The sequence below is a fragment of the Ursus arctos genome, unplaced genomic scaffold (assembly GCF_023065955.2).
Source record: "Ursus arctos isolate Adak ecotype North America unplaced genomic scaffold, UrsArc2.0 scaffold_8, whole genome shotgun sequence".
Taxonomy (NCBI): domain Eukaryota; kingdom Metazoa; phylum Chordata; class Mammalia; order Carnivora; family Ursidae; genus Ursus; species Ursus arctos.
Window position 1 is genome coordinate 42,241,696 of NW_026623100.1, and position 24,704 is coordinate 42,266,399.

Here is a 24,704-nt window from a genome sequence, read left to right on the forward strand (position 1 = left end):
CATGCCATTCCTTTTCTGCCTACAACTTAGTTTGGGGTGTCTGGTTATTTTACCTTCCTTACCTAAAACTCCGTCTCTATCTAATCCTCCAGTTGGTGTCTCTATATTATTTCTGCCCTAACTCTTGATCCTCCCTTTGATTATAGTGGAATCTTATTTATGTTTTTATTCTCCCCTAAGCAACTAAGATTGATCTATGAAACATAAAAAGGAGGGAGGAAGTATGAAAAAAAGAAAGGCTTGGATGTCATGCACTGTGCTTTGAGTAGTATTTTCTATGAAATTACTTTCCTCCTTATTGTTCTCACTTCAGACCCTGAAACATGAGGCACAAGGAGCAAAAGTTTTCTTTACTCCAAGTTCTTAACTCTAGCTAACCCATAAGATCAAATATGTTGAGGGATTTCAGATTAACTGTTTGTTTCTCTTCTACTTTTGATCTTTCTTTTTTCTTTTCTTTTAGTAAACTGGTCTCAAAAATATACCTTCAGAACACTCTCCTCCATCGAACGTATTTCTTCATCGATCTGTGGTCCCTATTCTGCTCTTTGTTGTAACCCAAATCCCAGAGTCTTAATGTATAGAATTGTACTTCTTACTGGACTCAAATTACCTCTAGAACAAGGAGGAATGAGAAGCAGACAACACCAACAAATTTTACTAATTTTGAAAAATTTTGTGAAAGAATGTGTCCTTCTAGTGATCAGATTATCCCCTGGTAATTTTTCACACATATGTGAGTACCAGTGTTAAGTACTTTAAACAAAGTGTTCTTTCTTCTCCATAGATTTCGAGCTCACAGAACTTAACAAATTATTATAATTTAAATAAAAATATTTAATTTATATTATGTGATAATTCTTTAAATATAATCTGTTAATGCAAATACACAAGGACAGCACAGTGGGCATATGTTTTCACTTTGGAAATAAGTTGTTTCTAAGGGCCAATATGAAACAATAGAAGGAAAATTCTCTGTGATGGCTCCATTTCCAGACTGTTTTCATGCTAGTATATTTCTCATAAAGCTTGCTCACAAATGATCCCTCTGATAGAATAGGATATGAAGATGGCCTTCCCAAGGATTATCTGAGATTTTAATATGAGAACAATAACTCTATTTTCCAGAGTATCTCTTGACTCACATACCTGATATTCCAGCCAACAATAGGAGAATTGTAGAATGTCCTTCAGAGACCTCTTTGTCCAACATCCTTATTGGAAAATTGAGAAACACAGATGCAATGAGGGGAAGATAAAGACATTTACTCAAAATAACATGTTAATGGAAGAAATAAAATAAACCTGTGAAGCATTATGAAATTAAATGCAGTTGCTATAATTATCAAGATCATTATGAATTAATATATTGACTTATTCAATAAACATTACTGAATGTTTGATGTTCTGGGTGCTGGGGAATACAAATTCATGCTTGACCAATAGAGTATGGTAGAAATGGCATAATGCAATTGGTGAACTTATGCTAAGAGGTCTGGCAACTTCTGCTTTGCCCTCTGGAAGTGCTTACCAGCAATGCTGTAAGAATTGTTGGGGCTCACCTCCATGCTGTAAGAATTCCAAGCTACACAGAAAGACCCTGTGTTGACACTCTAGTTAACAGCCCCAACTGAGCTCTCAGCCAACAGTCAGCATCTGACTACCACCCATGTGTGTGATCACATTTGAAGTCCAGTCCATATGATCCTTCATATGACTCCAGCTCCAGTCGTTTTATCTGCATTAGAAAGCCCACAGGAGAGCCCCATAAATAAATCCACTCACAGAATCATAGGAAAAAAATATAAGTTGTTTAAGCCACTAACTTTGGGACAGTTGCTATACAGCAAGAGGTAATCACAAGAGTAGGTGAGGAAGAAATAATTTAAAGATTATAAACAAGAGAATGATGATAAATTCAGTTTAAAACTGAACATTTTGACTAGGTAGGGCCGTAGGGATCAGAATCTTTTGATGGTAGGAGATAAACACTCTTGCCCCTGGTCTCACCACATATCCAAGTGTAGTCAGAATTTGAATGCTGCTGGATGGAACTGAGTGAAATTCCTCCTCTCATATACAAATTTTATGTGTCACATAGATTCAGAAGAGTCTCCTAGGGAAAAAAAGTACCAGGCCCCTTACACATGACTTTCAGCCTGTGACTGATAAAGTATCAGATTCCAATTCTGGTAACAGGCTATTAGTGTAGCACCCAATGATCTCTGCTTCCTGGTATTCACACCCTTGTGTAACTCCATAACTTATTGGAGAGGGGTGAGCCATTGAGTCAATAAAATATTGCAGAAATGACCATGTGCAATGTCTGAAGCTGTTTTGAATGACATTGAAGCTTTTGGCTTTGCTCTTCCTTATGCTGGAGGAAGCCAATTACCATGTTGTAAGGATCCTCCAAAAGCCCCATGGAAAAATTCATGTGGCGAGGAACTGAACCCTCCTTCCAATGGCCAGCACAAATATAGCATGTTAGTGAGTCATCTTGGAAGTGGATATTTCAACCCTAGTAAAGCCTCCAATGACTGTAGCCTGGCCAATGTCTTAATGAACCTTTATCTGAAGTTCAGCAGTTGTTTTAAGTTGATTTCTGTGAGCTAACTCCAATAATTTAAAGACCATTTGAAATGATTTCTAGTCTTCCTACATTACTTATTAATTCAATGGAAATTAAGTAATTTTTCTTTAACTTCTAGTATCGTATATTTTATATGTAGAAGACAACATATATAACATGTATATGATTAAAAGAATATTTTTAAAATTTCAAGTACATTTAAAATACATATAAATATATATAACTAATTTAAAGTATATATATAATTGCTGTTTAAAAATATATGACTACTAGTATATTTGAATTGTCCTTTGTCCATATTCCAATAATTTTCTTCTCCCTTCATTCAGCTGTGACTATTTGGAATTCTGAATTTATCATTCCCCTCCTTTAGTATTTTATTATGTATATACACATACCTAAATGATATAATGTTCACTTATTTTGTCTTTGATCTTTTAAATAATGAAATTGCACATTATATAGTCTTTATTTTGATCTTTTCCCCAAACATTATATCTTTGAGATTAGCCATACTGAGGCTTTTAAATGTGATTCCCTCATTTTCACTGCTGTAATGTATTATCTTTCTTATTCAGACCACAAAATATTTATCCAATTCTCTGTTAATGGACACTTGACTTGTGTTTAGTTTTTTGCCATTGTAAATTAGGATGCTACAAACATTCCTTATATGCCACTTGGCATACATATACAAGCTGTATATTCCTAGGAGTGTGATGATTGATTGTATCAGAGTATAAGATAATGCCAGTTTTCCCAAGAGATTGTATCAGTTTACACTACCAGCAAAAATGCAGAGCACTCATTGCTTCAAGTCCTCATGAAAATTTTGGGAAATCAAACTTTCTTTTTGTCAAATTGGAAGGTGATTATATATACTTTTCCATTTTAATTTATTTAAATTCAAATTAGTTCACATATAGTGTACTACTGGTTTCAAGGGAAGAATTTAATGATTCATTAGTTGCATATAATAGCCAGTGCTCATTACATCAAATCCCCTCTGTAATGCCCATCACCCAGTAACCTCATCCCCCCACCCACTTCCCCTCCAGAAACCCTCAGTTGGTTTCGTAGAATTAAGAGTCTCTTATGGTTTGCTTTCCTCTCTGTTTTTATCTTATTTTTCCCTTCCCTTCCCTGATGTTCGTCTGTTTTGTTTCTTAAATTCCACATGAAATCATACAGTATTTGTCTTTCTCTGTCTGGCTTATTTCACTTAGCATAATACCCTCTAGTTCCATCCATGTCATTGCAAATGGCAAGATTTCATTCTTTTTTGATGGCTGAGTAATATTCCCTGGTGTGTGTGTGTGTGTGTGTGTGTGTGTGTGTGTGTGTACACATCACACCACATCTTTATCCATTCATCTGTCGATGGACATCTGGGCTCTTTCTATATTTTGGCTATTATTGATAATGCTGCTATAAACATCAGGGTGCATGTGCCATTTCAAATTACTATTTTTGTATCTTTTTGCTAAATACCTATTTTATTAATTGATTCATATATTTGAGTGCCCAAGTTGGAGGCATAAATATTTACAATTGTTTGATCTTCTTGTTGGATAGATATTATGATAAAGTGCCCTTCTTCATCTCTTGTTACAGTCTTTGGTTTATTCTGGCTTTTAGCATGATGGATGGCTCTCCATCCCCTCACTTTCCATCTAAAATGAATCTCTTGTAGACAGCATATAGATAGGTGTTGGGTTTTTTTTTTAAATCCATTCTGCTACCCTATGTCTTTTGGTTGGAGTATTTAGTCCATTTACATTCAGAGTGATTACTGATAGATATGAATTTAGTGCCATTGTGTTACCTATAAAGTTGGTCTTTCTGGAGATGTTCTCTGTTCTGTTCTAGTCTTTGTTGCTTTTGGTCTTTCTTTCCCACTCAAAGAGTCCCCATTAATATTTCTTACATGGCTAGTTTAGTGGTCACAAACTCCTTTAGTTTTTGTATGTCTGGGAAGCTCTTTATCTCTTCTTCTATTCTGAATGATAGCCTTGCTGGATAATGCATTCTTGACTGCATATTTTTCCCTTCATCATGTTGGATATATCCTGCTGCTCTCTTCTGGCCTGCCAAGCTTCTGTGGACAGATCTGTTGCAAACCTGATTTGTCTTCCCTTGTAGGTTAAGGACATTTTTTTTCCCTTGCTGCTTTAAGGAGACTTTTTGTGTGTGTATTTTGTGGATTTGACCTTAATGCCTTGGCAATGGACAGTTTTTGTTGAATTTGATATGAGTTCTCTGTGTTTCTTGGATTTCACTGTCTTTTCCCCTCGCTTCTTCTGGGATGATAGGAATGTTATTATGCTTCTATGACGTGAATGTTATTATGTGTCAAAGAGTCGCTGAGTTCTCTAAGTCTACATTTGTAATCCAATACTTTTCTTTCCCTCTTCTTTTCAGCTTCATTATTTTCCATAATTTTATCTTCTTTTTTTTTTTTTAAAGATTTTATTTATTTATTTGACAGAGATAGAGACAGCCAGCGAGAGAGGGAACACAAGCAGGGGGAGTGGGAGAGGAAGAAGCAGGCTCATAGCAGAGGAGCCTGATGTGGGACTCGATCCCAGAACGCTGGGATCACGCCCTGAGCCGAAGGCAGACGCTTAACCGCTGTGCCACCCAGGCGCCCCATAATTTTATCTTCTAAATCACTCATTCATTCCTCTGCTTTGTCTGTCCTCATTATCATTACATTCAGTCAGTTTTGCATCTTGGTCATAGCATTTTTTGTTTTGGCCTTACTAGTTATTAGGTCTTTTATCTCTGTGGTACGTGACTCCCTGGTGTTGTCTATACTTTTCTCAAGTCCAGCTAGTATCTTTATGATTGTTGTTTTAAATTCTGGTTCACAAATATCACTTATGTCTGTCTTGATTAGATCTCTGGCTATGACCTCCTCTTGTTCTTTTTTTTGGGTGAATTCCTCCATCTTGGCATTTTTGTCTAGGTCTCTGCCTTATATGTGTTAGGAAAGCCTGTTATGTTTTCTTCTCAGAGTAATGACTATATTAAGAAGAAGTCATACACTGTCCAGGGCCTGATGCTTCAGGAAATGTTTCCGGTATGTGCTGTGTGCATTCTGCTGTTGTGTTTTGGATGCTCTTTCCCTCATGTCAGTCTGCTGAAGAGTTTCTCCTTGCTGCAGTGGGGGATGTTTACATCTGTCCACTGTGTGGTGAGTTTTCACTAGGTGTGTTTTGGTCTCCTTTTTAGAAGAAGCTAGATCATTTTTTCTCTAGAGCTGAAGCTTTGCAGCACTCTGTTGTCAGTAGACTTGGTGCAAGGAGTTTCTGCTGGTCTTCTGGGGGAAGGGCCTGCTGCTGCTCTGACTCTCAGGCATATTTGCCCTAACTCAGAAGCATCTGCAGAGTGCAGGGTGGTGGAGCTTTGTGTAAGTGGCTGAAGTCTCCACTATGGGTGCTGTGCTGCTCACTGAAGTCTGTCAGTGCTGACAGGCAAAATGGTGTCAGCCAGCTCTCTCTTCCCTGGAGAGGGGCGTTCATGCCTGCTACTATTAAGGAATCCCTCACAGAAGAGAGAATAATCTCCCATCATTTGCCCCAGGCTTCTTTCAGATCCCTGCCTTCACCCTGTGTCTGAGCCATCTGCCCACCCAGTGGCACAGTGCTTCTGTGTTTTATCTCTGGCACACTGTCTGGGTTTCAAAACTTCAAATTTTAGGGACCTGCGCTGATCCTCTGGGGAAGTGTTTCTGCATGCTGTGGTCAGTGCCGGCTTGTCCCAGAAGGGCAGTTGCACAAATCCACAGGGGCTTGGAGTTTCTGGTAAAACATGGCAAAAAGTCAGTGTCCAGGTTAGGTGCCCTCAGCAGGTGTCGCTGCTCATATGCTAATGAACGGGCAGCTCAGTGATGCCTGTGGGCTCTTTTGTCCCTGGATAGACAGTGCCACCTCTCCCAAATGCACTCCAAGAAGGGGAACTGTCTCTCCCAGTGCAACCCAGGGAATCCTCAGACCATGCTGTCCACTGCTGGGCCTCTACCCTCCTTCTCCACAGGAGCACCTTTACGCCTACCAGGCCCCACCAGGCAATGATGCCGACTTCTAAAACTTCAGAATTGGAGCTCTGCTGCTTATAAAAACTTGCAATTATTAGCCCCTCTCATTTTCCCTCAGTAGTTGTGGGGAAGTGTTTTTCTTGTGCAATGTCTTGCACCCTGCTCTTTCTCTCTCTTTCTCTCTTTCTCTATTCTCTCCCTGCTCAGGGCTCCCTGCCCTCTGCACACCAGTGATTCTTTTCTCCCCCAAATCATGGCTCTTCACTTCCTACCTTCCATGATGTGGCCTCTTTTCTCCCTCTAGTTGTGCAGTTTGTTCTCTCAGTCCTCATATTGATTTCCTGGGTGCTCAGAATGATTTGATAATTATCTAGCTATGTTCCAGGGACAGGCAATCATAGGGTCCCTCTACTACTTCACCATCTTAACTCCAGTTCCCTGGCTTGCCTTTTGACTTACACAGTCACTCCATGCTTCCTTCACACCTTGCCACGATATTGAAGGAGCAGCCCTTGAACCACTGTTCCTACTCTTTGTTTCAATTCTTTCTTTTCCCTCAACTAATACTTTGCACTCACCAGTACTTCAAATTTCTATGCCCACTGATTTTTACTTATTAATTTGTCTATATTTACTCATATAAGACAAAGTTTAAAGAAATTCATATATATGCTTACAGGGGTGAGTTATTGACAGATTACTCAAAAATACACTTTTGACATTTTCCATAACTATCAGTACCACTATATATTTTTTTAATTATGTACATCAGCATTTCTGCCATAGGGCTGCCTTCCTTGCCTTAAGTGTTTTACAACACTTTAGAACACTGGCAAAAGGTGGAGAAAGTTCAAACTTCACCTGTTCCTGGGGAAGTGCTGGCCTGCTACCAGGAAAGAAGTGACATCTGTGGCAATTCCCAGGCTTTGATGGGAAGTTGTCCTCCCCCATGGCGGGAATCTCCCCAAATCCATGCCAAGCCCTTCCCCATGACCCCTGTTCAGGCTCCACATTCCTGTTATTCATTTCAGTGTCCCTCCTTCACATTTGCTTATAAAAGGCCAGTCTTCTCTGACCTGACAAACCATTGCAAATCCCTGCAAGACAGGTGAGTAGAAGCTGAGAGAAGATGAGACCATGGCAGGAGTTACACTGTATATATCTGGGGGGAAGTACATGAGGATCCCTGTCAGGGACACTGGAGCTCTGATCTCAGCACAGGCGGGCTGGGCAGTTCTCATGGGGTAGGAGGGTGCAAAGATTTTCCAGTTCTTTCCAGAGCTATACAAGGGGATAGGTGTCACTGAGATCAATTTGTTCTTAGGGGACTAAACAATGGAAAGGCAAGGAAGAGGAGTGGCATCTCTGCATGCCCTCTCTCCAGTCACGCTTTCCTTAGTGATGTCTGATTGCTTCCTCAGAACACAGACACGATGCTGCCTCCCCTGGCCCTCCCCAGCATGTCCTGGATGCTGCTTTCCTGCCTGATGTCCCTGGCTCAGGTCCAAGGTGAGCTTTCACTGTTTCTAGCATGGGGTTCTTGTGAATGCTCAGGGCCAGTAAGAAGAGGAAGGCTCCCGTGGTGATGGTGACATATATCCCCACACAAAGAAACTGCCTCTAACTTGTCCATCATCACTCCTTCCTTCAGGGTAACCAAGGGTGGTAGGCATCACAGTGGTCCACTAGCACTACAAAGAGGTCATTTCCATTTTGTCCCTGCACTCTAATTTATGTTGGTAGGTGAAAGAGGAAAAGTGTGACAGGTCAGTAATGAGAAATAGGGAAGGAGAATGAGGACCCAGTGTAAGAATGGTCAGCCTAGATGGGGAAAGGTTGGACTTTGAAGGGGAAAGATGAAAAGAAAAGAGAAGGTTCCTCATTTATTGGGGCTGGTTCAAGATCAAGAAATCCTGAAAGTGTTGGCAATGGGGAGAGGCGGTCAGGACTTTGGCATCACTTCCCCAAGCACTGGCCTAGGTCCCCTAGGTCACCTCCCTACCCTGATCCCCACTCTCCTATTCACTTCTTCCTTCTCTTCTCTTTTATTTCCTCCCACCCTAGGTGAAGACATCCAGAAGGATGTGCCTGCTCCACGGATCAGCTGTCCCAAAGGCTCCAAGGCTTATGCCTCCCACTGCTATGCTTTGTTTATGACACCAAAATCCTGGATGGACGCAGATGTGAGTACCTGGATTTTCAGTTAGGGGTTTTAAGGGAAAGTACATTTGAGACCTGAGGGGGTTGGTTCCATTCTCCAGAATTTCTTGGGGGCAAGACTGAACACCCATATCTTTTGCATATATACCTCTTTTCCACTACCTCTGCTCTGCACTCCTCCCAGTGATGTCTCAGGCTGCCCTTGACTGCCCTTGAGTCTCTCCCTTTCCCACACAGATGGCCTGCCAGAAGAGGCCCTCGGGACACCTTGTGTCTGTGCTCAGTGGGGCTGAGGCATCCTTTGTGGCCTCCCTGATCAAGAACAACGTGAACACCTACTCAAATATCTGGATTGGGCTCCATGACCCCACAGAGGTATGGACTCATCTTCTCTTCATAACCTGTCAAGGTGCTATTGCCCCCCAAGCCCACTCCCTATCCCCTGTCCCTGCCCAATAAATGCCCTACAGAACTCTGGAGCACAGAGATCCTGGGGGACACAAGGGGGAAAGGGAGGGCTCTATAGCAGCTCAACAGCTGAGTTCTGTGGAAGTCCCTTGTCTCCAGCTGAAGTTAATCTGCCTCCTGTCATGCTTGTATACAATTTGCACGTGAGGCCTTGTAATTCCATTCTCTGAGCTTCACAGAATCTGCACATATTGTGCTGAGGGAATCCTAAATGAAGATAGGATCCATTTTTACTCTATAGAACAGACAGTGTCTTTGAGGTTCAGGGGGCAATCACAGATGCATCACTAATTGTTGTTCAGTCAGTAACATGTTACTCTGCTGATTCTGTAGGTCTTTGTGATTACTGGTTTGGGAGTCTGCCACTAAGACCAAGGAGTTAGGAAGAGTTTCCCAGGGGAGAGCTCTGGCTCCAGAGCAACATATAGATGGGCAGAGTAAATCTGGTGATGCTGGGGAGGGGTTCATGCAGGGAGAATTCTAATGGCCATTCAACCTCACCACACTCCATCCTCTATAGGGCTATGAGCCCAATGCAGGTGGATGGGAGTGGAGTAGCGATGATGTGCTGAATTACCTTGCCTGGGAGAAAGACCCCTCCACTATTGCAAACCCTGGCTATTGTGGGAGTCTGTCAAGAAGCACAGGTAAGTAACAGAGGAGCTCCTTTCTGCCCAGAACTTTCCATCTTCTTTTTCCCCATTTCTCAGCGTGACCTTCAGAGAATCCTCAGGAAATGTAGTGTTGGTTTGTCCTCCCCCACCCCCTCTCATCTCTCCTCTCTTTGAGTCTCCTTCCTCTGAACAGGACACTGGTGAGGATGAAAGAGAGGCTTTGGATCCTAGGCCAGAATCTGGGATGCCTCTCCCTTGGGTTCAAGAGCTCCACCAGCCATATGTACCTGAGCTCCTTTGTCTCTCCAGGATATCTGAGATGGAAAGATTACAGCTGTGGTACAAAGCTACCCTATGTTTGCAAGTTCAAGGACTAGGTCTGGGGAGACGTCAGGAACCTGAGTTTTGCATGCAGCTCATCATGGACATGAGACCAAGTGTGAAGACCCACAGTGGACGGGAATAATCTCAAACCTGACCACTTCATTCTGACCTTTCTTCCTCCCTGCTCATTTATCTTCATGTTGTTTTGGTGTATTACATGGTCTGAGATCTTAAAGTGCAATAATAAATACTTTAGTCCATCTCATTTGCTTTTGTGCTCCTATCTCATAGCTAGACTCTGAAGAAGAACGGGTTGTGGAAGGAATTCTGGGTCTTGCCCTGTCCTATGTTATTCATTCCCCGTGGAAAACACTTAAATGTACATCCCTACCAGTGTGTGATCAGTATGTAGTCCCTGTTCATTTACATTTGTGTTGTATACAAAAGGAGACATTGTTCTCCCACACACTCTATTGCATATTCCTCCTGTTTGTGACACAAAAAGCCTTAGTGGTGTCTGCTGTTTTTAGAACGGCACTTTTGAAATCATTTGCTATGAATGATCAGTTTTTTCCTTTAATTTGTAATCTGCCTTCAACCATGCCTTTTTTAAATACAGTAAAAAACGAATTACTTGGGTTCTTACTACAGTGCTTACACTTAGAGCATTGGAAGTTGTCACTCTCTTCCTTAAAAAAATTCTATTCTTTTTATTTTTTTTTAAAGATTTTATTTATTTATTTAACAGAGACAGCCAGCGAGAGAGGGAACAGAAGCAGGGGGAGTGGGAGAGGAAGAAGCAGGCTCCTAGCGGCGGAGCCTGATGTGGGGCTTGATCCCAGAACACTGGGATCATGCCCTGAGCCGAAGGCAGACACTTAACGACTGCGCCACCCAGGTGCCCCTAAAACAATTCTGTTCTTAAACCAACCACCAGAAAAGTGTTTGAAACTGCCGTACTTGCCTTTGACCATTTGGGATTCATTTCCTGGGACTGGACTTAATTGCTTTCCATACAAAATCAGGGGTTTTTTTGTTTTTGTTTTTGTTTTTAGCAGAATTTAAAAATAATAGCATTTGTCAAGGCAGTCAGTACTGTCTATACCTAGGACCATGCTTAAGTTCCTGAGATACTGATTATAAAGGATATTTGCTAAATTCATGGCCTTTATTCATAACCAGTTTGTGCCCTGAACCATTATAAATTTATTTCCTCTGGTGAACCATTACAAACTTTTCTATCTAAAAGTCTAGAACAGAGGTAGGCAGGCAGTTTTTATCTCTCCTCCCTCTATGTTTGTTCTGTCCCATTGAACCCTTCATTATTTGATGCCTTCTGGGCAGTCCTGACACAGTTGATAAAAATGCTCCTCTCTTCTAATAATAAATAATGATAATAAATAGTAATAAATCTCTTATTTTCTCACTGAAAACTAGTCCCCCTTAATTATTTTTATTTAAAACCAATTAATTAACATAGCATGTTGTTAGTTTCAGAGGTTTTCTCACTGAAAACTAGTCCCCCTTAATTATTTTTATTTAAAACCAATTAACTAACATAGCATGTTGTTAGTTTCAGAGGTAGAGTTTAGTGATTCATCAGTTGCATATAACACCCAGTGCTTATTACATCAAGCGCCTCCTTACTGCCCGTCATCCAGTTACCCCATCCCCCTTCCCACCTCCCCTCTAGCAACCCTCAGTTTGTTTCCTATTCAAGTTAAGTGTCTCTTATGGTTAACCTCCCTCTCTGATTTCATCTTATTTTATTTTTCCTTCCCTTCCCCTATATTCATCCATTTTGTTTCTTAAATTCCACATGAGTGAAATTATATGATATTTGTCTTTCTCTGACTGACTTATTTCCCTTAGCATAATACCCTCTAGTTTCATCCACATCATTGCATATGGCAAGATTTCATTCTCTTTTCATGGCTGAGTAGTATTCCATTATATATATATATCACATCTTCTTTTATCCATTTTATCCATTCATCTGCCAATGGACATCTGGGCTCATTTAACATTTTGGCTATTGTTGATAACACTACTATAACATCGGGGTGCATGTGCCCCTTCAAATTACTATTTTTGTATCTTTTGGATAAATACCTAGTAGGGCAATTGCTGGGTTGTAGGGTAGTTCCATTTTTAACTTTTTGGGAAACCTCCATACTGTCTTCCAGAGTGGGTGCGCCAGCTTGCATTCCCACCAAAAGTGTAAGGGGGTTCGCCATTCTCTGAATCCTCTCCAACATCTGTTATTTCCTGACTTGTTTATTTTAGCCTTTCTGACTGGTGTGAGGTGGTATCTCTTTGTGGTTTTGATTTGTATTTCTCTGATACCAAGTGATGTTGAGCATTTTTTCATGTGTCTGTCAGGCATTTGTTTGTCTTCTTTGGAGAAATGTCTATTCATGTCTTTGGCCCATTTCTTTACTGGATTTTTTGCTTTTTAGTTGTTGAGCTTGATAAGTTCTTCATAGATTTTGGATACTAGCCCTTTATCTGATATGTCATTTGCAAATATCTTCTCCCATTCAATAGGTTGCCTTTTAGTTTTGTTGATTGTTTCTTTGTTGTGCAAAAGCTTTTTATCCTGTTGAAGTTCCAATAGTTCATTTTTGCTTTTGCTTCCCTTGCCTCTGGAGACGTGTCTAGCAAGAAGTTGCTATGGCTGAGGTCAAAGAGGTTGCTTCTTATATTCTCCTCTAGGATTTTGATGGATTCCTATCTCACATTTGGGTCTTTCATCCATTTTGAATTTATTTTTGTATATGATATAAGAAAGTGGTCCAGTTTCATTCTTCTGCAGCTTACTGTCCAGTTTTCCAAATACCGTTTTATGAAGAGACTGTCTTTTTTTTTTTTCCATTGGATATTCTTTCCTGCTTTGTCAAAGATTAGTTGACCCCAGAGTTCAGGGTCCATTTCTGGGTTTTCTGTTCTGTTCCATTGATCTATATATCTCTTTTGGTGCATATACCATGCTGTCTTGATGATTATAGCTTTGTAATACAGGTTGAAATCTGGAATTGTGACTCCTCCAGCTTTGGTTTTCTTTTTCAACATTCCTTTGGCTATTTGGGGTCTTTTGTGGTCTCATACAAATTTTAGGATTGCTTGTTCCAGCTCTGTGAAAAATGCTGGTGGTATTTTGATAGGGATTACATTGAATGCATAGATTGCTTTGGGTAGCATAGACATTTTAACAATATTTGTTCTTCCAGTCCATGAGTATGGAATGTTTTTCTATTTCTTTGTGTCCTCTTCAATTTCTTTCATAAGTGTTGTATGGTTTTCAGAGCACAGATTTTTCCTCTTTGGTTAGGTTTGCTTCTATGTATCTTATGGTTTTTGGTGCAATTGTAAATGACATCGATTCCTTAATTTCTCTTTCTGCTGCTTCATTGTTAGTGTACAGAAATACAACAGACTTCTGTGCATTGGTTTTATATCCTGTGACTTTGCTAAATTCCTGTATCAGTTCTAGCAATTTTTTGATGAAGACTTTCAGGGTTTCTACATAGAGTATCATGTCTTCTGTGAAGAGTGAAAGTTTAACTTTTTGCCAATTTGGATGCCTTTTATTTCTTTTTGTTGTCTGATTGGTGAGGCTAGGACTTCCAGTACTATGTTGAAAAACAGTGGTGAGAGTGGACATCCCTGTCGTGTTCCTGATCTTGGGGGAAAAATCTCAATTTTTCCCTGTTGAGGATGATAATCCCTGTGGGTTTTTCATATATGGCTTTTATGATATTAAGTTATGTTCCCTCTATCCCTACACTGTGGAGAGTTTTGATCAAGAAAGGATGCTTAGGGATGCCTGGGTGGCTCAGTCAGTTAAGCATCTGCCTTTAGCTCAGATCATGATCCCAGGTTTTTGGGTTGGAGACCTACATCTGGCTTCTTGCTCGGCAGGGAGCCTGCTTCTCCCTCTCCCTCTGCCTGCCGCTCCCCCACTTGTGCTCTCTCTCTCTCTCTCTTTGTCTCTGATAAATAAATAAATAAAATCTTTAAAAAAAAGGATGCTGCATTTTGTCAAATGCTTTTTCTGCATCTATTGACTGGATCATGTGGTTCTTGTTTTTTATTAATGTTGTGTATAACATTGATTGATTTGTGAATGTTGAACCACCTTTGTAGCCCAGGAATAAATCCCACTTTGTCGTGGTAAATAATCCTTTTAATGTGCTGTGGGATCCTATTGGCTAGTATCTTGGTGAGAATTTTTGCATCCATGTTCATCAGAGATATTGGTCTGTAATTCTCCTTTTTGGTGAGGTCATTGTCTGGTTTTGGGATCAAGGTAATGCAGGCTCATAGAAAGAGTCTGGAAGTTTTCCTTCCATTTCTATTTTTTGGAACAGCTTCAGAAGAATAGGTATGAATTCTTCTTTAATGTTTGATAGAATTCTGCTGGAAGGCCAATCTGGCCCTGTAGTCTCCCTCAATTTTAAAGGAAGCATGTAGAGGTGCTCCAATTTGTGTGTGAGCCTCTGATGCCTAACATTTATATGAAAAATGTTGTGTTACATCCAATATCTGAATTCCCCATAATTTTTTCTAACAGAGTCCAGCTGGGTTGCTGACAGCTTGTAAGTGCCTTGCCCGAGAATCTTGTGTCTACAAGCTTCTTTTAGGCTGCCTCAGTTTGGGCTTTTTGGACATAAGCTGCTGACTTGCATTCTAACTCACTCAAGCAAAAATGGGTGATTTTGGAAGGATGTGGATTTCTCCATGCACCAAGATTGGGTCATAGCTGAAGGCTTAGGAAAAGAAAGAACAAAGGAACTGAGATTAATCTCGTCTTCCTTTTTTCTCCCCCCCTCCCACCACTGGGTTTGGTGTCTATTAGCCAATCAGTTTCCTTGCCCTTGGGATAACTCAAGGCAACATGGCTAACTCAGTAGAATTCTAGCAAACTTTTTACTCCAGGGATTCAAAACTTTAACTACATTTTCAATAAACAAATTTGTTTTCAGGAGAATATCTGATTATTCTAGCTAAGACTGGGTGTTCACCTCAGTCCAGTCAGCTGAGGCAAAAAATTTGAGTCACATGGTATTATTATGGGAGCCACACTCACCTCTTAAGTAGGACGTGTGTATGAGACCCAGTTCTTAGAGAAGGGGAGCAGGAAGGCAGCCCTACAGAAGTTTGCAGCAGCAAATGAGACATAATTGTCTCATCCTTTTGCTCTGACCTTGGCTTGTTTTCTGACTTAATCTTCTTCCTTGGGTACTGACGTGTTACCCCAGGTACCATACCTACTTCTGCTCTTGGACTATCCTCCATACTTTCAGGTGTTGTCAGCTGGCTGTTGTGCTTACTACTCTTGTCTTTATCCAATTCTCATTTGTTTTGAGAACTGTGTATTTAACCCGTCATGATGTGGATTTCTGCCAGTCACCATAAGCCAATGAGCTGGACAAAATCTTCTCCCCAGTTAGAGCAGTACATCACCACAGGCTCCTGGGCCTGTGGTGGTGTGTCTGTCATTGACTTTACTCTCCATCTAGAGTTGAGAAAAAACAATTAGATAGCAATAGCAGCTGCGAAGAACATCTAGATAAGAGTTAGGTGAACTGAGGTACCCTATTTCCTAATATCTCAGAATGTAACTTGGTGATTCATCCCTTTCATTTTAATAAAATTCTTCCCTTTCCACCGCCAAACCTCCTACCACCAAACCACATTTGTCCATTTTAACTAGTTTTTCAAGTGTACCTCTGGGGGACCATAGCACATCAACTATGTAAATCTCTGCAGTTTATGTGTATATTAAAACTTGGAATTACTTAGAGATTTCTTCCTCATGTCTAAAACAGAATTCTCCAAAATCTCATTCTTTGGGGTATTCATTTCATGACCTACACACAGATTTACTTAATTTTGGAGTGTTTGGGGGGGGGGCGGAAATACTCTTCAGGAGTATATAAGTTAGGTAGGGTCCTTTACTACAGGGCTTTTCCAAGTCTTTGTGTGCAAAGGAATGAAAATAAAAGAATGCAATAGGATTTGCAGCTCATTAGGCATTTGGTCACATGTTTCTGTATGACTGTGTATCTCTATTTGGGTGAAATACCTATTGATCGATCATAAGTTTAATTCAGTTTTAATAGTAGTCTAAAGTACTGTTTTTTCAAATCATGGGTTGCATTGTACTGCCATTTGAACTCATTAAATCAGTTTAGTGGGTAATAACTAGTATCTCTTCTTAAATGAGAGAATAATACAGAAAATTCCACCGTATATTGTATGAAGACAGCTGATACTTCTTAGTGAAATTTTGATTTTAATTTTATATATAGGTGTGTGTGTGTGTGTGTGTGTGTGTGTACGTGTGTGTGTGTGTGTGTGTGAATGTATGTGTGTGAAAAGTGTTGGGACATAAAATATACTTCGTATTGTAAATATCAGTCAAAATTTTGAATGCCTCTTGTCTGAAGCATAGGTTTTTAGGTAACTGGAGGAGGATTAAATGAACTACCACTAGGGGGAGAGGTGACCTAGCAGAGAGTAAAGTACTGGAAGATTAGAAGCATGAACTGGCAGCTTCTAAAAACAAAGAGGGTTAGAAAGAAGGCATTAGGGAAAGGGAAAAAAAAAAGTTTATTCCTACATCTTCTAGTATGAAATGTCTGCTATCATCCCAGGGAACAGTAATAGCAAATCTTGCAAAATCTTGCAAATGAAAACGCACAGTACGTAAATAGCAGAGGGATCAGAATTGAGTAGTTCATTTGTGTCCCTATCTTAGAGAGCCAGGATTGTGTGTGCAGAATGCTGGACACAGGAATAAGTCAGAGAGACCTAGGACCTGAAAGCTTCTTATGCCATCAGGAACTGTGAGTCATGTGTATGCCTAGAGAGTCACTTGTGGGTTTCTTGGTCTTCTTTTGGCTACGCAGAATGAGAATGCTTCCTATGTGTTGAAGGATGCCCCTTTGGTGTGGTTCATGGTGAGAGGCAGTGTCACAGCTCCCATTACAGAAGCAAAGATGGCAGATATCTGAAGGTGGTAGATAGTTCTCTGAAGGCTAGGGATTATGGTCAATGCATGACAATGGGATACCTCTGCCAGGTGGTGGTACAAAAAGAAAGAATTAGAGGTCATTCACAATGGCCATGGAGGTTGGGGCTCTGCAGCAGTGGCAGTGAGAGTTCAATGGTTGTGGCCTACTTGGAGTTTCATAATGAAATTGCTGTAACTATGTGGTCTGGTCTGTAGTTTTAGCTAGCTGTCAGACTTTCCTTGTTCCTTCTTGTTGTCCAGATCCAGGGCTTCAGCTTCCCAGTGAATCTTTGATCTAATGAAAAACCTTTATATTTTGTTTATTTTGATCTTACAGCTTCACTGAGGTGTATTTGAGGTTCAATAAACTGTACATATTTAAAGTATAATTGGTGTTTTGACTTACATATACACCCATTAAATCATCAACATAATTCAGTAATAAATGTACCCATCACCACTAAAGATGTCCTCCCTCAACCCTACCTCTTACCCTCAACTTCTCCAGTCTTTCCAATCCAAGGCAACCACTGATCTGTTTTCTAATACTATAGATAAGTTTAATATGCATTTCCTAGAGTTTTATATTCATGGAATGATACATTATATACTTTTCTCTCTGGTTTCTTATATTTAGCATAATCATTTTGAGATTCATTCATTTTATTGCATGTATCCATACTTCATTTAATTTCATTGTTAAATGATACTCTATTGTGTGCCTATGACACAACTTGTCTGTTCTCCTGTTAATGAACATTTGAGTGGTTTTCAGTTCTTCCTATTATAAATAAAACTGCTATGAATGTTAGTGTACAAGTTTATGTGAGACAAATCCTTTTCACTTATCTTGGGTAAATATCTAGGAGTGGGAGCACTGCATTGCGCACTACGTATATATTTAACTTGTTAAAAACTGCCACACATTCTCTAAAGAGATTGTATCATTTACATCAACACCAGCAGTGCATAAGATTTCTAGTTGTTTTGCATTCTCAGTATGGTCAGTTTTTCTAGTTTTAGTCATTGAGATAGGTGTATAGTGACATCTCATTCTGATTTTAATCTATCTTTCTCTAGGAGTGAAGTTGAGGAATTTTTCATGTGCTAATTTACCAGTCTTTTAGTACAGCTAAATATCTTGATTGTGGTGATGGTTACAAAAAGAAACATATGTGATAATATTGCATACAGCCACACACACACACACACACACACACACACACTTAAGTGCATGTATAAATGGTAAAATGTAAATAAGTTCTCTGGATTGTACTGTCAGTTTCCTGGTATCAATACTACGTTATGCAAGATTTAACATTGGGAGAGGATGGTGAAGGGTTCTGAGGCCATTGTACACTTCTTTGCACGTTCTTATTAATCTGTAATTATTTCAAACTGAAAAAAATGTTTTTAAATTAACCCTTTCTTAAATCTCTTATCTCCCCAAGCTCCTTTGTATTTAATTCCTCACCTTCTCATCTGATTTTTTTCAAGTGTTGCCTATACCAACCGCACGCTACTTCATATCTCCATTTCACTCTTTATGTATTGCAAATTCACCACTGCTGAACTGTGCTGTGTTCTGACTGTCCTGATACCACCAACATAATCAATGAGCCAGCATTTGTCTAATTATTTTTCTCCCTCTCATCTAAGCAGACTTACCTCTGTGGTACTGTTAATCACTTTTTCCTTCCAGAGGATCTCTAACTTCCTTGACTTTCTTAACACCACACTTTTCTGGATCTCTTCACATCAGTGAGTCTCCAATTCCTACATAAACACTTATCTTCTACCTAATCCTTAAATTATGTGTTAATTGAGATGCCTAATTAATTATTGTATGTGTTAGTTGAGATGCCAGAAAGAGATACAAAATATTAAACAAAGCGTAAGTTTATTTGCCTTTTGTATCAGATTTTGGATCCAAGCTTTTTCATCTTGTTGCTGAGGCATCTCTAATGAATTGTACTTGCCTGCTTGACTTCTGCAGGTACCTTAGCCCATTTTTCTATCCCATCTAGAATGGTGGTTTTCAAAGGTGGCTAATTTGCAACTCTGGAGACATTTGGCAGTCTCTAGAGAGAATTCTCACTGCCACAACTGAGGGTGGTGGTGGGGGGGGGTGTGCCTACTGGCATCTAGTGAGTCAAAGTCCAGGATGTTTCTACACATACTGTCAATGCACAGTATAGCCCTCTACAACAAAGACATATGTGCCACAAAATGTTAATAGTACTACTGTTAAGAAAACTTGACCTAAAATATTGCTGGTTACCTAGTAGAAGTCAATAAATTTTGAAAAAACGAATGAAAGAATAATTCAGTAGAACATGTAAAAAATATAAACTCAGTAGTCTTCATGACATAAATCGTAAATGTGAGGATATCATATGTTCTCACTCATAATCAACTACTCAATAATGATAATGCTTACAACTTAACTGAGCTTTGTATATCTCATCCCATTTAAAATGAACAAGCCTGTGGGGTATTATAACATTGCACAGATGAGCAAAACAAGCCTTAAAGAGCTTAAGTAATTTGCCTAATATTAAAAAGCTAGATCTCAAATCCAGGATTTCCATGGCTATTAAAGCACCCCACGACCTCTAGAACTCATCTTCCTTCCAGTACACACTCAGTCCTTTAACCTTGAATGCTTGAACAGTTAGGAGATACTTTGGACCTCTTCTTCTTCCTTTCCTGCTGGTGAACACCCCAGGCAAGGATAAGCTCCTGCCTCAGAATTTATATTCCTGCCCTTGATAAAACTGTAATATCATTTTAGCCTATAATTTTTAGAAGAGGGAAAACTAAGAAAACCCTTACTTATAGCTCTGACCTTAATAACGTTTTGAACTGGCTAGAAAGCTGAAGACCCAGGTCACCCCACCCCAGCTCAGTCTCATTAGGAAACCCCAACTGCTTGCTCTACTTGCCTCTGGGATTCTCCATTCCTTAGGCCAGTGAAAGGAAACATCTATAAAGTACTTCTTTGGTACATAAAGACTTGTCATCTATCTTATCCTTACTCAAGTCCATACTCTGTTCCTCAGGAACTATTAAAAAAGTTTTTCCATTTGAAGAAAGATGGGAAGATATTTTCTATGAGAGATTGTTAAGAAACAATATGGCATAAATAGACAAAAAGTAGTTATCTGTCCTGGAATATGCACATCCTCAGAGAGGGGAAAGAAACAGAAATGACTTTCTAAAGTTCTCTTCTTCTGCCTTCTGAACACCATCAGTTATTCACTCAAGAGACTGAATGGAAGAAAAAGAACGATTCTGTGGGGAAGACATGCTGAGGTATTAGAAGAGAACTCAGAGACAGTATAAACAAAGGGATTTTTATTCATTAGCAATATTAACTATGTCAAGTGACAATTACCAGAAAAGGGCAGTAGAGATTGTATGGGGAAATCCCATTACATTAAAATTGATGTATATGAAATTATCCTATATTATTTTTTTTTCTTTTAAAATGAGTGAATTTTATTTTTTAATTTATTTTTAGGTGTACAACATAATGATTCATTATTTATATATATCACAAAATGAGCAAGCTAATCCTGTTTTTACTTTTATCTTGTCACCATGTTGTCTTTAAAATGCTCAACTAACTAAAGTCAACAACTGCAGAGCCCCTATAATATTTAATATACTAGAAATTATACCCAAAAAACACCCTAGAATATTAGTGTTGGAAGGGACCTGTGATATTGACCGTTTCAACCCTTCCACTCTATTTATCCTTCAGAGTTCTGCCCTGAAAGAAGGAATGTAAGGGAAAAAGAATGTTAAGGGAGCCGTTACAGATAAAGATAGCTAATGTTAGGTGTTTTTTAGGTAATGATGAGAAGAAGAAATCAGTTGAAATTACTGAATTCTGATTCCTATTTTTTGAACTTGATCAGTAGAATCAGAAAACATATTTTCAAAGCTTTGGTTAATATGGTTAACATCCACTGAGATGTCCTCCAATGATCCCTGCTTCCTGGTATTGACACCGTTTGTGTAACCCCTTCTCCTGCATGTGGTGTGCCCCTAGTGACCTGCTTTTTACCAACAGAATATGACAAAGATGATGGGATAGAGTTCCAATCAGGTAACAAATAACTGTGACTTCTGTGTTACTTGCATTTTTTTTCTCTTGCACTCTCAGTTAACCACTCTGATGAAGAAAGCTGCCATGTTGTGAGCTGCCTACATGGAGAGAAACTTGGAACCTACATGGTGAGAAACTGAGGGAAGCATACAGCTTGAAACTAGCAAGGAACTCTACCCTCCGTTCAGAAGCCCATGAGGAAGTGAATCCTTCCAATAACCATGTGAGTTTGAAATCTGATCTTTCTCCTGTCAAGTCTTCCATTGAGTCTGCAGCCCTGAATGACATCTTGATGTTGGCTTGTGAGAAACTCAAACACATTATTTCATAGCTTCTGTAGGTCAGAAATCTGGGCCTGACTTACAGAAAGTATGAAATAATATGTGTTTGCTTTTAGGTTACTGTGTTTGGGGTAATTTATTATGTGATAAAGGATAGCTAACACAGTCAGTTTCCTAGTTTGATAAAAGGGTAAACACGAATACAAGGCATGTGATTATTTTTCTAGAAGAAATACCAAATTGGGTATATTCTTTAAGCAAATTAAAGCAGCTAGCTATTGTCGAACTTGAATTCTAATATTTTAAACTGGAACTGAGTTTTCTGTTTGGCCATGTAAACTGAGTGTATGCCGTAGTGGCCGTATGTTTCTGGACCTTTTTTTTTTTTTTTTCCCAGTGGAGATGTGTATCTTTTATGGATTGTTGGTTTGATTATCCTATGCCCATATATTAATCTTATCCATATGCAAAGGGATGGGGGTGAGAGGGTTCAACAAGTTTGTCCAAGAATGTCATGAGCTGATCTTCATTCTAAGTTAGAAGTGAACAAAGACTAGCTTGATCTTGGCTAAGCACAGTCTGAATCATGGAATGGGTGTCTCATGTCTGGGTAAGTTAATGAGTAATGCTGAGATATGTCATGATTTTGTATGCTATCCTACTGTGAATTTCTTTAAGGTAAGGATGGGGCAGCTGTTGTCAACTGTCCCAGGTTAAGGCTGGACCTAATAAAGGAAATAAGTAGTCAGGAAGCCATAAGGGAGAAGAATTTCCTTCCTCTTCCTAGGTCTCTTACTATTCAGCCTTAAAGTTGAGCAAGAAGGGCATGCTCTAGGCCTTGCTAGTCTAAAGATGGTCTTCAGCATGACCTTGGAGCTTGGTAGAAATGTAGAACTTTAAGCCCCATCTCCAATCAACTGAATCATAATGTGCATTTAAACAAGGTTCCCAGCTGACTTACTTGAACATTGAAATTTTAGAAGCATTGTTCTAAAGTATATTTGAGTGAAATAAACTAGCTCCTAGCACAGGGCATCACACTCCAGACCAGGCAAGGAAGCATCATGTGGGGATGGGCTATGATCTGGTCTTGTAGGACACAACCTTCAGTTGTTGACTTTCCTCCTCTGCTAATAAAGTCTTTTAAGCATAGCCTGATCCCAGCTATTACTGAGTCCATTTAAGAGAAGTTCTCTGCCTATGATTGCCATAAAGCCACACAGCAGATAGCAATAGCAACCTGAAAGAAGCTGGTCCAGAAATTTGCCAGAGATGGCCCAAAGCAGAACAAACAGAAAATGTAAGTGATACTGATGCAAATGACTGAGGGGGCAAGAAAGCCAGCAGGGTTCTGTGGGACATGCAGGCAACCCCTGAACATTCTCTGAGTGACACAGAGGGGACATTATAAAACTTGTGTTCCACAGAGTCAAGCAGGATGAGAGCTTCAGTATCAGTGAACTAGGCAATGTTACCTCAGTTGGTAGTCACATGTTGGTGAGATCCTGACAGTCTGGAAGCACAGACAAGGAGCCCTTCTTCAGAAACTTTTCAATTTAGCATCAGGTTCAATTCTTGCTAGTTTCACCCTAAGTGTGTTCTCTGTCTCTGTGTGGATTTGGCCCCCAGATTTTTCTAAGTCATTGCTATCCACTCCCTTGTGAGCCTCCGGATTCCACTGCCTTTCTAATTGGAATTTAACAGGACCTATCCCTGATTCTGGATATGCGTTGGATTCTTTTGGTCCCAGAGCCTTCTCTGGCCCACTTCCCTACTCCATTTCCATAACAGAGCTCACAGCAGAATCTGCACTGTACCTTTCCTTTGTATCTCCTCACAATGCCTGTTTGTAGGATAGTGAGAGGCAGGGTGGTGGAGGGAGGGATAGGGCATGTGCGGGAAGGTCTGGGCATGACATATGGTGCTGAGTTTCTGATCATAAGCAAAACTCACTCAGAAGACATAAGATTTCACTAAAGAACATAATAGCTTACATTTAAAACAACAAGAAGTGACAAAGCATATGCTTGTGACTTACAAAAACTGCTAATTAAACAAAATATGCACATGCTGGCAGCTTACTAAATGTGGTATGTCACCACTTAGATTCCTGGCACCCTCAACACCCCTCCACCCCCATCTGCCAACATAATCTGATTTCTGCAGACCATATATTCCATCTGTTTTCCCATCTCTGAAGTGCCAGATCTCCCTTGAGAAAAACTCAGGAATGCTCACCAAGAAAGACAAGTGGGAGATCTCTTCAGGAGATCCTAGCCACTCTCTGGATCTTAGTATGAGGTGAGAACAGCTGGTATCCAAATCTTGCTAGCTTCAAGCTGACAGCTCTTGACACCATCGGGCTCCAAATAACCTGTCCTCTGACAGGAAAGAAGCAATAATTGGAAGTATTTCAAATTTGACACAGGCTATTTATTCTCTCACAGACCTAAATGCATCCACATCCAACTGCCAAGTTTCTAAGATGTATGTAAACCTACAGATTCTCTCAGGTAGAAAACTGGTTCCCTACTGAACAAAAGCCATTGGGTTCTTTGCTTCTTCATATGCCTCTAAAGTTTCCAATGTTTTCATGACATTCTTCTCTTCCCTTTACTTCATTCTGCTCCCCACCTTATCAAAACCTTCAGTTTAAACTTCCTCTCTCAATAAAAAGAAAAAGATCCTGTTTCTGGCAAAAGGAATCCAGGCACGAGGAAACAGGCCTGGAAGGAGATGGTGAATGGACCAGGATTAGGAAAAACTTCCTAAAGAAAATTCCATTAAATCCAGAGGATTCAAAGCACTGAGATCCCAAGGTAGTACCGTAATGCATCTTTTAGGAAAACAGCAACACCCAAATGTAAAACTTTTACTCTGGTTACTGAGTGACCCTCCGGCAGATCCTTCACTTCAGATGTTCTTTCAGAAACTATTTTTGATTGACTCTGATGGGAAAAGAATCTAGGATCTTAAAACTCTCTTCTAGAGTGTTCCATAATACAAGATGAACATTGGCTCTCCCCTAAATTCTGCTTTTCAGGACCAGAGTGTGTTAAGTCACAGGAAGGAAAAAGCCTTGTAATATTGTAA

At 39.9% G+C, this 24,704-nt stretch overlaps 1 protein-coding gene across 2 annotated transcripts in view; it reads left to right on the plus strand.

Annotated features, from left to right (window-relative positions):
- The window catches only part of LOC113268750 (lithostathine-like), a 180,676-nt gene extending 170,226 nt beyond the window's left edge, over window positions 1–10,450 (plus strand). The window contains exons 1-6 of one of the 2 annotated variants that reach the window (XM_026517360.3): window positions 7,697–7,740; window positions 8,054–8,141; window positions 8,697–8,815; window positions 9,030–9,167; window positions 9,781–9,907; window positions 10,184–10,450. In XM_026517360.3, coding sequence (XP_026373145.1) covers window positions 8,066–8,141; window positions 8,697–8,815; window positions 9,030–9,167; window positions 9,781–9,907; window positions 10,184–10,251 — 528 coding nt within the window. In that variant the 5' untranslated portion in view covers window positions 7,697–7,740; window positions 8,054–8,065 and the 3' untranslated portion in view covers window positions 10,252–10,450. Of the gene's footprint in view, window positions 1–7,696; window positions 7,741–8,053; window positions 8,142–8,696; window positions 8,816–9,029; window positions 9,168–9,780; window positions 9,908–10,183 lie in introns of those variants that run through there. The other variant, XM_057309254.1, reaches the window with a different exon arrangement.
- The last annotated feature ends 14,254 nt before the right edge of the window (window positions 10,451–24,704 follow it).